A 17,031-nucleotide genomic window follows, 5' to 3' on the forward strand; every position below is an offset into this window, starting at 1 on the left:
GCCTTCCACTTTAACTTTTACCTACAATACAAGTTTAATAGTGTTCAAGAATTACATGACCCAAAACCTTGGTAGCAACAAAGGAATGTGAAGATTACAGTCACAGTTAAAGCTTCTCAAAATGGTAAGGACCTGGATACAGACCCACTAAATTCTATGTTAATACAGCATAGTGATGATATCTTTGCCCACTTAGCCTCCCTGTTCTTAAAGCACCACCATAACAAAATAATTTTCTCCTTTTTTTTTTGGTAAAATCTATAACAGCCGCTTTGAAGCTAGAAAATACACCATTAATTGTAGTTTGTACGCACCAAATGGATGCTAGAATAATTGTCAAGCTTTTATCACATTGTCTATAAAAGATCACTAGTTGCTGCAGGTCCTTACCATCAGCAGACTTCCCATATAAAACTGTTTGACGTTACTGATCTGCAATATGATTGTGAGATTCTTTATGATGTTTACACTGCTACAAATTCCATAGCCTTAACAGTGCTACATAAATCATCAGAATCCTGGATGGGAATGAAAATGTTACTCCCTCAATTCCTTTACAGACTGGGTATGAAAGGTTTGAAGTATGAAAGTTTTGAAGGACGGAGAACAGTGAAAAAGAGTGTATATCTCATTTCTGTATGACCATGAAATTCTTGTATAGCTGGCATTTCCACATCAGCCATTATTTGCCGCTCCAGCAATTATTCATGAACTTTGAGCCTTCTTTGTGTTATAGATGAATTGCTACAAATTACTCTAATAAAAACATTCAGTAGAGAGGATTGTGTCCAGCCGACCTGCATGGACAAACTAAAATATCTTATGCCGCGTACACACGGTCGGACTTTTCGTCTACAAAAGTCCGACAGCCTGTCCGACAGACTTCCGGCGGACTTTTGGCGGACTTGCAGCAGACTTTCTAACGAACGGACTTGCCTACACACGACCACACAAAAGTCCGACGGATTCGTACGTGATGACGTACACCGGACTAAAATAAGGAAGTTCATAGCCAGTAGCCAATAGCTGCCCTAGCATGGGTTTTTGTCCGTCGGACTAGCACACAGACGAGCGGATTTCGGGGTCCGTCGTAGTTACGACGTAAAGATTTGAAGCATGTTTCAAATCTAAAGTCCGTCGGATTTGAGGCTGAAAAAGTCTGCTGAAAGTCCGGAGAAGCCCACACACGATCGGATTACCAGCCAGCTTTAGTCCGTCGGCGTCCGTTGGACTTTTGTAGACGAAAAGTCCGACCGTGTGTACGCGGCATTAGACTTTATATAGATTGGGACCTTATAAGTAAATTCTAATTGCATATTGCATTATACGATTTGACTCTTGTGCAATGGTTTTCTCTTGGTCTTTTAGCCCCTAAGAAAGCAGGCTAGGCTCTAGCAAAACAAGTTCCATAGAATTAAGCAACTAAAGCCGCGTACAGACGAGCGGAATGTCCGACAGAAAAAGTCCGATGGAAGCTTTTCATCATCTATTCCGATCGTGTGTATGCCTCATCTGACTTTTTTTTTAGAAAATTCTGACGGACCTAGAAATAGAACATGTTCTAAATATTTCCGACGGAACCAATTCCTGTTGGGAAAACCGCTCATTTGTATGCTGTTCCGACAGACCTAAAACGACGCATGGTCTGAAGCAAGTACGAGACGGAAGCTATTGGCTACTGGCTATTGAACTTCCGTTTTCTAGTCCCGTCGTACGTGCTGTAAATCACCGTGTTCTGGACGGTCGGACTTTGGGTTGACCGTATTTAGGCAAGACCGCTTGAATGGAATTCCGTCGGATTTCTGTAGGAGAAACCTTCGGAGCTTATTCCGACAGCAAAACCGGTTGTGTGTACACGGCATAACAGTGTCTATAAATTGATGTACAGGGAGATATTCACTTTATAAATGTGGCTTGTACAGTATCCAGTCACATATCTAATACTATAATAATGTATGGAAGCAGCGCTAAATCAATAAACAGGTGATTAAATCCTAAATCAATATTTGTTAAAGCAAAAATGAAATAATATGTGTTATTATGACACCAAACTTATTTTGTGACAAACAAAAAGTATAAAGTGACACCCATGGCATTCAGAGGAAGACAGATAGCCACAAAAACAGACAGGATTTTTTCATTCTTGTGTATCTTAGTTACTGTTAAAAGCATATGGACTCTGATAAAACAGTGTTTTGCTAAAAAGTGCAGTGGGGTTTATTTGGGAGGTTGCTGCAGGTATGTGCTAGCACCTTCAGCAGTTTGCCTCCCTTCCCCCCCAAAGACAAATTCTCTTTAGGGAGACACTTTTTATATTAGCAGTTCTTGCTGGATTTCTCCTTTGGGCCCCTTGAAAATATAAAAAGAGCGATACGCTATATTACCAAAAGTATTGTGCTGCCTGCCTTTACACGCACATGAACTTTACTGGCATCCCGGTCTTGGTCCATAGGGTTCAATACTAAGTTGGCCCATAACAGCTTCAACTCTTCTGGGAAGACTGTCCACAAGGTTTATGAGGGTGTCTATGGGAATGTTTGACCATTCTTCCAAAAACACATTTGTGAGGTCAGGGACTGATGTTGGAGAGAAGGCCTGGCTCACAGTCTGCATTCTAATTCATCCCAAAGGCATTCTATTGGGTTGAGGTCAGGACTCTGTGCAGGCCAGTAATGTTCCTCCACCCCAAACTAACTCATATATGTCTTTATGGACCTTCTTTGTGCACTGGTCAGTCACAGTCATGTTGGAACAGGAAGGGGCCATCTCCAAACTGTTCACACAAAGTTGGGAGCATGAACTTGTCCAAAATGTCTTGGTATGCTGACGCCTTAAGAGTTCCCTTCAGTGTAACTAAGGGGTTAAGTCCAACCCATGAAAAACAACCCCACACCATAATCCCACCTCCACCAAACGATTTGGACCAGTGCACAAAGCAAGGTCCATAAAGACATGGAAGAGCGAGTTTGGGGTGGAGGAACAGTCCTGAGCACAACCCGATAGAATACCTTTGGAGTGAATTACATTGGAAACTGTGAGCCAGGCCTTCTCGTCCAACATCAGTGCCTGACCTCACAAATGCGCTTCTGGAAGAATGGTTAAACATTCCTATAGACACACTCCTAAACCTTGTGATCAGCCTTCCCAGAAGAGTTGAAGCTGTTATAGCTGCAAAGGGTGGGCCAACTCAATATTGAAACCTACGGACTAAGACTGGGGTGCCATTAAGGTTCAAGGGGCTCAAAGGAGAAATTCAGCAAGCCCTGCTAATATAATAGAGTGTATATCAGGCTCAAGCAAATTGAGAGACCTGAAACAAAGCTTGAATGTAACATAATAAAACCCAGAATGCAATCTGTTAGATAACTATTTATACCTGGTGCCAGCAACAGCTCCATCATTCTTTCCCAATGGCTCATCCAGTTCCACTCCGCACCATTCTCCCTTTGCAAAATCTGTCTCTCCAACATAGCGAACGACTCCCGTCTTCGTTCCACCAACCTGAAAGGTAATACACATGCATGTAAACCAGGAAAAACATAATATGGTCACTGTATACACTACATTTAATCCTGGAAGAGATAGATAAAATTTGGTGATGCATGTTTACAAGCCCTTATTGTCAAAGATATCACAATGGAAAAAAAAAAATTGTATAATATAGTATATTGAAAGAAGGATGGGGTAGGATCTTAACGGTGCCAACATATAATAATAGAAACAAGACGTAATTATATTAAACATGTTTTCCGGTTGTTCTTAAATTCCCTAATGAAGCCAACACTGGCGACACATGTCGGGATAACACATGAATCTTTAGCCACCATATAAGCAGAATTTCACTTTGACTACCAAAATGGAGATGTACAATGATTGAATTTACTTGATCGTATATTTTAATCATGTCTATAATAAATGTGATGTTTTAATTACGTCTTGTTTCTAATATTATATGTTGGCACTGTTATAATCCCACCCCAACCTTCTTCCAATATATCTGACACTTTGGGATGAGGTGCCGGTGTTTCATCAGATTAGGCGACTCATCTGAATGTGTAACGGAAGTGACATTTCGTCTCCACCATCTTGCTACACCCCACACTCCTCCACAGTAAGGATACACTGAGAAGGGGGCAAGCGGACATCCGGATGTTATGTAGTTACCCGGGTCAGAACAAATACATAAATAGTATAATATAGTATATCTAACCTATTTATCATTCAGTGTTACAAGACAATCTATTTAAACTGTTTCATTCATTCAGTGTTCAGAACATTATTTTCCACTTTTAAGGGCTACTGCACATAGGTGCAAAAAGAAAAAAAAACTGAAAGCTCCTACATAAAAACATTTTTACCTGCATATATACATATAGAATTGAAATGTATATGGGCAGCTATCAATGTTGGTGAGCATGCTGCTGCAGAATCTGCATACCTGGAAACTTGCCAGGTCTGGCCCAGCAATGCTGTTTTTTTCGCTTTACCCCAGCTCAGTTATTCCGATTTCCATCGATGTTAATGCAATTCATTCAGAATTACTGAAAGCCAAGGCCACTAGCCCACAGCCTAGTGTCACCTAGTGCCACCCAGTGTTTACATCTCCTCTTGGCCCTGAATGAGTCATTCACTAGGCAGTGATGGTGGCATCGGCACAGAATGACCTAGGCCTTCAGTCATTGAGTTTATTCTAGGGGAAAATGTAAGGGGCAGATGTTCTGTTGAGCGACACTAGGCAATGGCAACAGTGCATATGGCCACAGTGGTGGGCTCCATTCCCCAGTACTGGAGACTGGTGAGTTGAAGTGAGCAGGTTCTTTCATCAGGATAATGTCCATGTATGTTTTATATGTGTAAATGTTTGTACATACATTAACATGCCTACCGTACTGTAAGATACTTTAAAATCAGACAGTGGACAGAACAATTTTTTTACTTTAGCTTGACGCAGCTCAATGCTAAAGAGGAATACAGCTGAGCACATGGGATCAAAGCCTAAAATACAGCTGTGTTCAGATCCGTATAAGAGCTCATTCACACGGACAGATAGTTTTATACACAACTAAATGCAGCACGATAGTAATCAATAAGATCATAAATACTGCAGTAGGGCACAGCTGCAGATTTTACATGCATAGATCTTCAGATTTTACTCACATACACAAATAAACGTGAGTACTTTTGGGTGTGTATTTTATGCAGGATCTTTCTTTGATGCAGAAAATATGCTTCTAAAGCTGTGTTTTTTTCCCCTTTGTGAATAAGCTCTAGTTCTGACCACATAAACCTTCCTTTCATGCAGAAGATACGCATCTAAACACAGCATTGTACTGCCCGTATGAATGAGCCGTACAGATCAGAATACAATGTTTTATACGCCCATGTGCATTAGCCCTAATGTTACTTGAACAGTACTTATCATGTGCCACAATAAAATGATTGAATACCTGGGAACTTCATGTTGACTTCACAGGAAGGTTTCTACTGGATGGATCAGTGTTCTGGTGGCACAGGCAGCAGGAAAGGGTAAATACTCCCTCTCCTATTTTGCAGGTACGAGCATTTTAAAAACTTTTTTTTTTTTCATGACAGGGTCACTTTAAAGCTGTATTCTAGGTAAAGCAGTTAAATACTCAGCTGACAACTCACCTGCCAAAGGATTTGTAATTCTATTCGGCCAATCTTGTGACTGAGATTTATAACCAAAGAAAAGTGTTCCTATCCAACTAACAAAATTCATTTAACCCACAACAGAAATATAAAAACTGTAATCTGTTTCAATAAAACAATGAAACCCTATGTTTTCACAAATCCTTTCCTGTATATGAACTGAATCATCAGTGAAAAACTTATCAAGAGTAATCATTTTCATTTAACTCATGGCTACGTTTACCATAATGCCCTTGTGGGACAGAGCCTAGTGCAGGAGAGTAGGGAAGGTAGCGCCAAGCCTCCGAATTTACAAATAAAGACAACTACTTCCTTATTCATTCTTCTGCATATAAAGCAAACCGCATACTGTCTCCAATAAAACATTGCAGTATTGATTCTTATTAAAATAATCACATGATCCAAATGGCAAAAAAGGACATAACCATTCAGGGGTGCTGAGAGCATCATGACATCTAAATAGAGCCCTGATTTCACTCATAAGAGACATTATGACTTTTACTAAAGTTGACAGTTATTAGGGTTGATTTACTAAAACCGGAGAGTGCAAAATCTGGTGCAGTTCTGCATAGAAACCAATCAGCTTCCAGGTTTTATTGAACAAGCTGAAGTTAGACGGTGATTGGCTACAATGCAGAGCAGTGGCGTCGCTATGGGGGTGAGGGGGGGGGTGAGCTGCACCTGGGTGACACCAACTGTCCCATATTGGCCAGGACAGTCACGGATCTGTCACCCCAGGCTGTGTCCTGGAAATTAGCGCTGCACACAGAAACCTGGCTGCCTGTTCTGTAATCGCCCCTGCCTCATGTCCTTCTGACATCGCTGCATGTGCCGCCATCCTGCGCATGCCTGCATGTTTACACAAAACAAAACAACGACCAGGAGGGACATTCATAGTGTTGCAGGGAAAGGGGTGTGGGGGAGGGTGCCCACATGATTAGCTGCAAGAACAGGAGGAAACTCCTCCCACTACCTCTCACTCACCCAATATACTGTCAGGCGCTTTCGACTGGGACTGCAGGAACACCCCAGAGCCTGCCTCCTCCTTGTGTTTGCAGTTTGAGTGGGCTGGCAATGCTCCCGGCGTCGGAGATTGTGCCCGTTTAAGTTTAGCTGTAGTTGGCTTAAAAGAAATTGGGCTCATCAAGATATTACTGCCCACAGATACTCTCCCACGTGTGTAAAGTGCATCAGTGTGCAACACCCAACAAATGCGATCTAACCAGGTGACACTGGGTGGATTGCGTTCCCTTCTCTGGCATTGACAAACCTCAGCCAAAATTGCACCTTCCCCATCTATAGAGTGGCGCAAGGATGCAATATGCGTGAGTGCACTGTGCCAATCCCCACTGGTCCTCCACTTCCATCTATTCCAAGCATTTGTAGTGTGTGTGTCATGTGGGATGGACTAGATAGAGGGTCAACAGAGATCCGCGCACAAGAACAAGTAGATATGTCACAGCAGCCCCCCCCCCTACTGTGCCCTGCTGACCCTACTGTACTTTGCCATCCTCACACCCTGCCCTGTGTCCTGTGCTTTCCTGACCCCCTGTACTGTACCATGCATGCTCCTGACTCCGGCACTTAACCCTGCTGACCCCTGGCCTCTGCCCTGCTGACCCCATCTCCTGCCCTGTTGATCCCAGTCCCCTGACTTACTGACCCCTCTCCACTGCCCTGCTGATGCCCAGTCCTTTCTCTTGCTGATGCCTACATACTACTGACCTCTAGACACTACCCTACATACTACAGCTCTCTGTACACTGCCCTACATACTACAGCCCTCTGCAAACTGCCATACATACTACTAACCTACTAAAGGTTTGGGGTAACAACTACTTAAGGGTCGGGGTAACAAGCAAACAGGGATGGACAGGAGAACACGCCAAAGGTCGGGGCAACAAGCAGACATGGATGATCAGGAAGAAACGCCAAAGGTCGGGGTAACAAGCAGATAGTGATAGTCAGGAGAACAAGCCAAAGCCGGCACACAGAATCAAACGTAGCACACACAGCAAGAAACACACAGGGGAGCCTAAACACACTATTGCTCAGGCAAGGCTGGTTTACAGTGCACGGTGTTAAATAGTGTTTCCTGTTAGAGGCTTGGGTGGAGCCATGCTGAGAGAAGATTACTTAAAAATGCAGGTGTGAGAGCACAATCCTTAAGCTGACACACAGAACAGAGGTAAGCAGGCAGAAAGGGCATGAAACATTACTGCAGATTCATGACAGTCTGGCTGCAACCATTTTAACTGTGGACAGCTGAAGCTACTTCCTGTTCACTTCCTGGATAGACACACACAGGCACACCTCCAGTTCTGCATTCAAAAACATGGAATGACTATACATTCCCTATAGAGTAAGCAGATTTATGGTAATCACAATTTGTTGTATTAAATTGAGGCTAATAAGGACATTTGTTTTTTCAAATGTCTGTGCTGGATTGAACTGAAGTTCTCAGAAATAAATCATCGTAACCTTATAAGAGAACAGTTCTGTGGTTGTAAAGCATCCTAGCCAGTTGCTCTTTAACTTGTAACTCAAATGTGTGAGAGTAGGAATATTTTTATGACTGTTTAAAATGTTCTTTTTGGAGCAATGTTGTCACATTAGAGTTGACTTGAAAATTCCATGGTGGAAACTTTTACATAGATACATCTGTCCACCAATGTGCTACTAAGTGCTATAAATTGTTAAAGCAAATACTCAGTTTTCTTAGGTTATGATGTACATATAAATAAGAGGAACATGATGTCCATTCTTCATAATGCTGCATCCCCTTCGTACCGTGGAACACAATAAAAACTTGAAAACTGGAGTCTTTTCAGCCTGGTTTGTAAGCGTAATTGTTCAGTAATGAATTAAAGAGCCTCTCAGAGTTTCTTAAGTGCATGCAGCTTAAATATATGTCTGGACAAAATAAAATAAACACATTCAATGTATCTCTCCAATACAGACACATTTGCCCACGCTTTGTCTCTTTGTAAGTACTGCAAAGTACTCATTGACTTAAAAATTCCATGGTGGAAACTTTTACATAGATACATCTGTCCACCAATGTGTTACTAAATGCTATAAATTGTTAAAGCAAATACTCAGTTTTCTTAGGTTATGGTGCACAAATAAATAAGAAGAACATGATGTCCATTCTACATAATGCTGCATCCCCTACGTATTGTGGAACACAATAAAAACTAGAAAACTGGAGTCTTTTCAGCCTGGTTTGTAAGCTTAATTATTCAGTAATGAATTAAAGAGCCTCCCAGAGTTTCTTAAGTGCATGCAGCTTAAATATATGTCTGGACAAAATAAAATAAACACATTCAATTTATCTCTCCAATACAAACCACACTTGCCCACGTTTTGTCTCTTTGCAAGTACTGAAAAGTACCCATTGACCCTGCCAGAAATGCAGCCAACTTTACATTACAATTAAACTACAAACATCTCTATACTTACCTGCTCTGTGCAATGGGTCCCCCACCACCACTCCTGGCTCCTCCTCTCTGTCCAGTGCCCTCTCGGGAAGCTGCTCCCCTCTCCTTCGTCACTGGCTTTGATTGACAGAAGTAGGAGCCAATGGCTCCCGGTGCCCCAGCAAAGGCAGTGAGACACGGAATTGAGGGGAGAGAAGAGCTGCAGACAAGCACAGACCTGGATCAAATGAGGACTCAGGTGAGTATATAGGGGGGTAAGGGGCCAAAATTGATGCCTAAACATTTTTTACTTTAATGCAAGGAATGCATTAGGATAAAAAAAAATGTTTAGGCTTTAGAACCACTTAAAGAGGAGGTCTGCCCACCCCTGCAAAAATTAAAAGTCAGCAGCTACACTTACTGCAGCTGCTGACTTTAAATAATAGGACACTTACCTGTCCTGGAGTCCAGCGATGTCAGCACCACAGCTGATGTTTCTGTGACGGGAGTCACTTTGGGTGGGGGGCTTGTGGAGCCCAGCTTGCCTTGGAGAGCACTGGAAGCTCCTGGTCCAGCTCCCATGGCCCCTCCTATGTGTATGTCACCCTGTGTCCATTCGGGCACAGGGTGACCGAGAACCCCGGTCTGATCTGAACTAATTGGACTCACTGTACAACCACACTGGAATGTTGTAAATATATATATTGTATATTGTCTCATACTGTTGTGGACTGTTTGCTGGGTCGTTTGGGGTGTGGCTGTATTCCATTGTTCTATTGTTTGTATCTGCCTTGTGAGCAAAGTATTATGGGATGTATGTCTATGTGGATAAGCTGTGAGAGGGGAGGAGAATTCCTCCAGCAGCCCCTCCCAAAGACAGTCTACTATTGCATAGTTGAATACCTGTGCGTCAAGCTACTGGAGGAGGTGAAGTTTACCCTGCCCTGAATGCAAAGGTGGGGGGGATTGTCCCGAATGTTACCACTGTGTACTTGTGTTTCAATGAACAGTTTCATGTTTAGCAACCAAAACGAGTATTGTCTAGTTATTGGTTGTCAACGGTTTGGATTATCCGATATCTATATTCAGACTGGAAGGAATCGGCATATGACGAAAGCACTCAAGCGCAGTGTGGGATGCTTTGTTACAGTTTCCATCAGCTGTCAGGTGCTACTACCGCCATTGCGGGTAAGGGAACCTGGCAGTGTAGCTTCATGCCGGGTCCCTACTGTGCATGCATGAGGCATGAAGACATCACCGGAGGAGGGAGGAGAATCATAGAGGGAAGAAGACATCACCGGAGGAGGGAGAAGAGCCAGAGAGGGGAGAAGACATCACCGGAGAGGGGATAAGACCTGAGAGAGAAGACACATTGGAGCTGCTTTAATAAAGGACTATGTCAAAAACCTGTGTACTGTTTTTATTTATTTTTGACCCCTTACTCATTCACATAGGAAGGGGAGCTGGGATCTGGGGGCCCCTCAAAGGGGGTTTCCAGATTCTGATAAGCCCCCTGCCCACAGATCCCCACAACCACCGCTCAGGGTTGTGGGGAAGAGGCCCTTGCCCCCATCTACATGGGGACAAAGTGCTTAGAGGACCCCAAAGCACCCACCCCCCATGTTGAGAGCGTGTGGCCTGGTATGGTCCAGGATAGGGAGTGGCGCTCGCTCGTCCCCCCCTTTCCTGACCTGCCAGGCAGCATGCTCGTATAAGGGTCTGGTATGGATTTTGGGGGGGACCCCACACCATTTTTTTTATTTTGGTGAGGGGTTCCCTCAGCGCACAAGTCGCACCACAATTTGGATCATCATGATCCGACTTGGATGTGACTTCTATTTAAAATCAATGGGCTGTCATAGGGAACCATTGATTTTGAATAGAAGCAGAGAAACACTGCTAAAAGCTAGCGTAGCTAAACTGGCATTAACACCAATGCAAAAAGCTACTAAAAGCACGCTTTTACACCCACTTTTTCCTGGCGTTGGTAGTGGCTTTGCAGCTCATTTATTCTAATTGCCAGTGTGCATGAGGGCTAAGACTTAAAGTATAACTAAATGCTTTTTTTTTTTGGATAGAGTGAAGAGGGATTAGAAGCCCTGTCAGTTTATGTTGTGGTCTATGCCCCTGTTGGGGAGATTTTCCCTCTTTATTTGTCCTGTTTACCATTATCATTGAAAGTGGAAGTAAAAGAAACCCCACATTTTGGGTTGTCCCCAAAAAAGTAGTAGAGGGGGACATTTTCCAATAGGGACACCAATTATGTTGACCTGGGGGGCCCCAAGGATTTTCCTTATTTTGCTAATATTTTATCACTTCCTGTTTTGACAGAGAGACAAGAAGTGAAGGTAAATCTCCCCAATGGGACACAGATGGCAAAAAAACTGACAGGGGGTATAACCCTCACTTACTCTATCCAAAATGAAAAAAATGTTTCCCTATAGTCCTGAAGGGCAGGTGCAGACCGGCACCAAACCCACACTCACACTGTCTGAGCGATCTCCAGTAAAGTTTTTTGTGGCTGATACCAGCGGTGTGCAACCCTCCTTTTGAACTGGCATAGTATTGCATTATTCTCATAATAATTATAAGCAGATGTCCAGAGCATCCCATCCCCTCTTACATCAGATGTCAAGAGGCCCCCCACCATCAGAAGCCAACAGTCCCCCACCATCCCTTAAATCACAGTGCACCCCCCCCCCCCCCCTTCACTTTTGCTGCTGCTGGAAAGAAGCTAGGGGCAGAGCTGGGAAGAAGAAAGTGCAGGGTCTGGAGTCTGCTGAATGCTGAGACCAGGGAGGCGGAGACGGGGGGGGGGGGGGTGCTGCGTCTGCACAGAGAGGTGCAGGAACTGTAGGAGGAGTTTTGTTCCATCTGCTGCTGACTGCTAAGGGGATTGGGGGGGGCCTCTCCGTGGCTGTACACATAAGTGCAGGATCTGTTGGAGGAGTTCTGTCCTCCTCTCTGCCGCCTACTGCTAACACAAAGTGGGGGTGGAGATGAGAGTAGTGCTGTAGCTGCAGGAGAGGTGCGAGAGCCACATTAAAAGGCATGCAGGCCTTGCATTTGACACATGTGGCCTATTGAATATAATGGCCAGCTCAGCATAGACTCTGTCCCCATGTGTTCTTCTAATGTGTAAGCCTAACCCTATAGACACTGCAAAGAGCACTAAAGGATGTTATTTTTTACTATACCAAAGAAAGCCAGGCAGTTGGAAGAAAGCTTTTGTTGTATACTGGTACATATATATTTTATATGTATACTTTGGAAGCACAACAGCTTCTTATTTTAGTCATGCATATTTTCTTTATGATGATTAAGGCAGGGGAATAATATATCATTGCTCTCCCCCATCATGCCAGCTATGATATTATGGAAAAGAGAAATGCACTTGACTGTGGAATGCTAGAAAATCCTAAAAACACTAACAATAAAAGGAATGTTTATCCTTGTAAGCAAGTATTCCACAGAAGAGGTAGAGATATGACAAATTAAATAGAGAATACTAGGAGATGTGTGATAGAGTGATTGAAGTGCATTTCACATGCTATAGTAAATAAAGCACAACTGTTCAACAAGAAGGCTAGGAAAAGTAAGCTGCTTAGGCACACCTGCCACATACCAGTATGCAGTGCAGATGTCAATGAGATGTGACTGTGTGGCGTTACATAAAGCAGTGGGATGTGCTTAAAGTGGACCTTTACCTATAACAGCTTGATAAAAAATAATGTTCTTTAGCAAGGAACATACATTTCACATTACTAATTATGCTAACAAAATTAGTGTGTGCTCCTGTTTCTTCTTGCTGGAGGCTGCCATTTTGCTGAAGCCCAGAGCCACTGAGCTGATGTAATTCATAAAGCAGAACTAAAACCCATCGATTTAACAGTTTCAAAAAAGTAACATTCCCGGAATGCCAGGATTCCTATCTGTCACATTTGCTTGTGTCCTTAACCGAACTGTCAAACCATCAAATGTCTGGTGTCATAACTGATCACATGTGCAGCACTGTGGCAGTTTTGGATCAAACAGAAACAGCTTCATTGGCTGTAAAGAATAGGAAGGTTTAATTCCGCTTTAGGGCTGTCACCAGATCGGCCTCTACAAATTCATCAGTGCCTAAAAGTGTCTAAAAATGGAGCGCAACTGAGCATGTGCAGAGCAGGGTGAGACAGTGAGGTGAATTTACTAAAGGCAAATAGACTGTGCACTTTGCAAAGTGCAGTTGCACTCTGCAAGAGCAGTTGCTCCAGAGCTTAGTAAATGAGAAGAAGCTCTGCTGACTTCCATCATCCAATCATGTGCAAGCAAATATGCAGTTTTTTTTTTTATCTTCCTTGCACGCAGGGGCGGATCCAGGGGGGGGCAACGGGGCAATTACCCCCTCCGAGAAATGCAGGTGACTGAGAGCAGGGTGTGTGAGAGAGCCGCCGGGCGGCTCCGTGACTGAGAGAGCCGCTGGGCGGCTCCGTGGCTGAGAGAGCCGCTGGGTGGCTCGGTGACTGAGAGAGCCGCTGGGCGGCTCGGTGACTGAGAGAGCCGCTGGGCGGCTCGGTGACTGAGGGAGCCGCTGGGCGGCTCGGTGACTGAGGGAGCCGCTGGGCGGCTCCGTGACTGAGAGAGCCGCTGGGCGGCTCGGTGACTGAGAGAGCCGCTGGGCGGCTCCGTGACTGAGAGAGCCGCTGGGCGGCTCCGTGACTAAGAGAGCCGCTGGGCGGCTCGGTGACTGAAGGAGCCGCTGGGCGGCTCCGTGACTGAGAGAGCCGCTGGGCGGCTCGGTGACTGGGGGAGCCGCTGGGCGGCTCCGTGACTGAGAGAGCCGCTGGGCGGCTCCGTGACTAAGAGAGCCGCTGGGCGGCTCGGTGACTGAGGGAGCCGCTGGGCGGCTCCGTGACTGAGAGAGCCGCTAGGCGGCTCGGTGACTGGGGGAGCCGCTGGGCGGCTCCGTGACTGAGAGAGCCGCTGGGCGGCTCCGTGACTAAGAGAGCCGCTGGGCGGCTCGGTGACTGAAGGAGCCGCTGGGCGGCTCGGTGAATGAGGGAGTGAGGGAGCCGCCGGGCGGCTTCATAGGCGAGGGAGAGCCGCCGCTCAATGTGTTTGTGGGCGGTCTGCTGCCTGCTGACCAATCAGGGAGCCGGTGGGCGGGGGAGCAGAGAGATGACATCATCTCTCGTCGCCCGCCCTGCATCCCTGCAGTTCAACTTCCCCCCCTCCATGCAGGCAGCTGCGGCAGCAGAGAGATTACATCATCTCTCTGCTGCCTGTCTCTGGGACACAAGAGACCACCTTAGCAGGTGGCAAGTGACAGGTGACGTGGCAAGTGACAATCCGCAACATGTGGCAGGCTATGTGGCAAGTTACATGGCAAGTGACAATCCGCAACGTGGCAAGTGAAAATCTGCATCTGGTGACAGGCGACGTGGCAAGTGACAATCCGCAACGTGGCAGGCGACGTGGCAAGTGACAATCTGCATCTGGTGACAGGCGACGTGGCAAGTGACAATCCGCAACGTGGCAGGCGACGTGGCAAGTGACAATCCGCACAGTGGCAGGCGACGTGGCAAGTGACATGGCAAATGACAATCTGCAACGTGGCAGGCGACGTGGCAAGTGACAATCTGCATCTGGTGACAGGCGACGTGGCAAGTGACAATCTGCATCTAGTGACAGGTGACGTGGCAAGTGACACACTCGGGGCTCCCACTGATTCTGCATTATGGTGAGTTAAACTATTTAATTTTTTATAACAATGTAATTATGGTAATAATGCGCTTCAATCATCCTGACACCATAACAACCATGGTGCCGTGATGATTGAAGCGCCAACACCAGCCATTTCCCCGATAAATGTACCCCAAAAAAATATATTTTCTGGCAGTGCCCCTCCCGAGACTAGACTCTGGATCCGCCCCTGCTTGCACGTGATTGGGTATTCTTTGCAAACTGAAGCCTTACCTCATTTACTAAGCTCTGGAGCAACTGCACTTGGAGAAGGCAACTGCACTTTGCAAAGTGCACAGTCTATTTGCCTTTAGTAAATCAACCCCAGTGTGTTACTGGATTTTAAACAGCATAGGCACTTATTTTTAATGTTTTACATAGCTATACCTGCAAAAGGGGCAGCCTGAAGTCATCTAGCAGGACTTCATTTTCTGACTAAAGTTCCACTTTAAGCTCCAGCTTCCTGTAAACCAAGAGGTCTAAGACAAGGTTCAGGGGGCTCCTGTAGTGTAGCTCCTGTAGTAGGGTGGATGAGCATTCATACACAGTCTATATTCACTAGTTATACGTGACTGGTTTGCTTTAACAATCATAATAAACATCTCTACAATAAATATTTTTAAAGGTTTTCATATTTTAGATTTTAGTTCTGTTTACTTCCCTCATGTCTTCTAAATCCATCTGATTTTATTACTCAGGTCTCTATATAAGCCATTACAATAAATATCCGAATCTTATCAGAAATCAGACGATATTCTAGTAGCATAGCAATGGAAAGTGATAAGGTTTGCATTGCTATCTTATCTCTGCTTCCACAAGCTGTCAAAAGGAAGACTGATGTTAATGTGTTTGTGGCAGCACATGAGATTAATAGAAATGATACCATAGATTTGAGTGATATAATACAACTACTACAAAGGAAAGAAAATCAATAGATTTTTTAGATTAGTATAAAAAAATGTTGGTGTCAAAACGGAACACAGAAACTAAACTATGGCCACAGAGGTTGGCAAAAAAAGAAGATTTAGAGTGTGTGCTGTCCATTAATAATAATAATACACTCCTTCTGTGTATGCTATATTGCAGAGACATTGTTTTATTTATACCTTTGATTGAATATGTACAACATACAGTATCTCAGTATCTCACAAAAGTGAGTACATCCCTCACATTTTTGTAAATATTTTATTATATCTTTTCATGTGACAACACTGAAGAAATGACACTTTGCTACAATGTAAAGTAGTGAGTGTACAGCTTGTATAACACTGTAAATTTGCTGTCCCCTCAAAATAAATCAACACACAGCCATTAATGTCTAAACCTCTGGCAACAAAAGTGAGTACACCCCTAAGTGAAAATGTCCAAATTGGGCCCAATTAGCCATTTTCCCTCCCCAGTGTCATCTGACTAATTAGTGTTCCAAGGTCTCAGGTGTGAATGGGGAGCAGGTGTGTTACATTTGGTGTTATCGCTCTCACTCTCTCAAAATGGTCACTGGAAGTTCAACATGGCACCTCATGGCAAAGAACTCTCTAAGGGATCTGAAAAAAGAATTGTTGCTCTACATAAAGATGGCCTAGGCTACAAGAAGATTGCCAAGACCCTGAAACTGAGCTGCAGCACGGTGGCCAAGACCATACAGCGGTTTAACAGGACAGGTTCCACTCAGAACAGGCCTCGCCATGGTCGACCAAAGAAGTTGAGTGCACGTGCTCAACATTTATCCAGAGGTTGTCTTTGGGAAATAGACGTATGACTGCTGCCAGTATTGCTCCAGAGGTTGAAGGGGTGGGGGGTCAGCCGTCAGTGCTCAGACCATACGCTGCACACTGCATCAAATTGATCTGCATGGCTGTCGCCTCAGAAGGAACCCTCTGATTGAAGATGAAGATGATGCACAAGAAAGCTCGCAAAAAGTTTGCTGCAGACAAGCAGACTAAGGACATGGATTACTGGAACCATGTCCTGTGGTCTGATGAGACCAAGATAAACTTATTTTGTTCAGATGGTGTCAAGCGTGTGTGGCGGCAACCAGGTGAGGAGTACAAAGACAAGTGTGTCTTGCCTACAGTCAAGCATGGAGTGGGAGTGTCATGGTCTGAGGCTGCATGAGTGCTGCCGGAAATGGGGAGCTACAGTTCATTGAGGGAACCATTAATGCCAACATGTACTGTGACATACTGAAGCAGAGCAAGATCCCCTCCCTTCAGAGACT

General features: G+C 44.6%; 1 protein-coding gene across 2 annotated transcripts in view; it reads right to left on the bottom strand.

Moving 5' to 3' along the window:
* The window catches only part of CLIP2 (CAP-Gly domain containing linker protein 2), a 211,569-nt gene that overhangs the window by 74,617 nt on the left and 119,921 nt on the right, over positions 1 to 17,031 (bottom strand). For both annotated transcript variants that reach the window (XM_073615039.1, XM_073615038.1), the window contains exon 4: positions 3,377 to 3,501. In XM_073615039.1, coding sequence (XP_073471140.1) covers positions 3,377 to 3,501 — 125 coding nt within the window. The remainder of the gene's footprint in view (positions 1 to 3,376; positions 3,502 to 17,031) is intronic.

This window comes from Aquarana catesbeiana, linkage group LG02, assembly GCF_042186555.1.
Source record: "Aquarana catesbeiana isolate 2022-GZ linkage group LG02, ASM4218655v1, whole genome shotgun sequence".
NCBI classification, from domain to species: domain Eukaryota; kingdom Metazoa; phylum Chordata; class Amphibia; order Anura; family Ranidae; genus Aquarana; species Aquarana catesbeiana.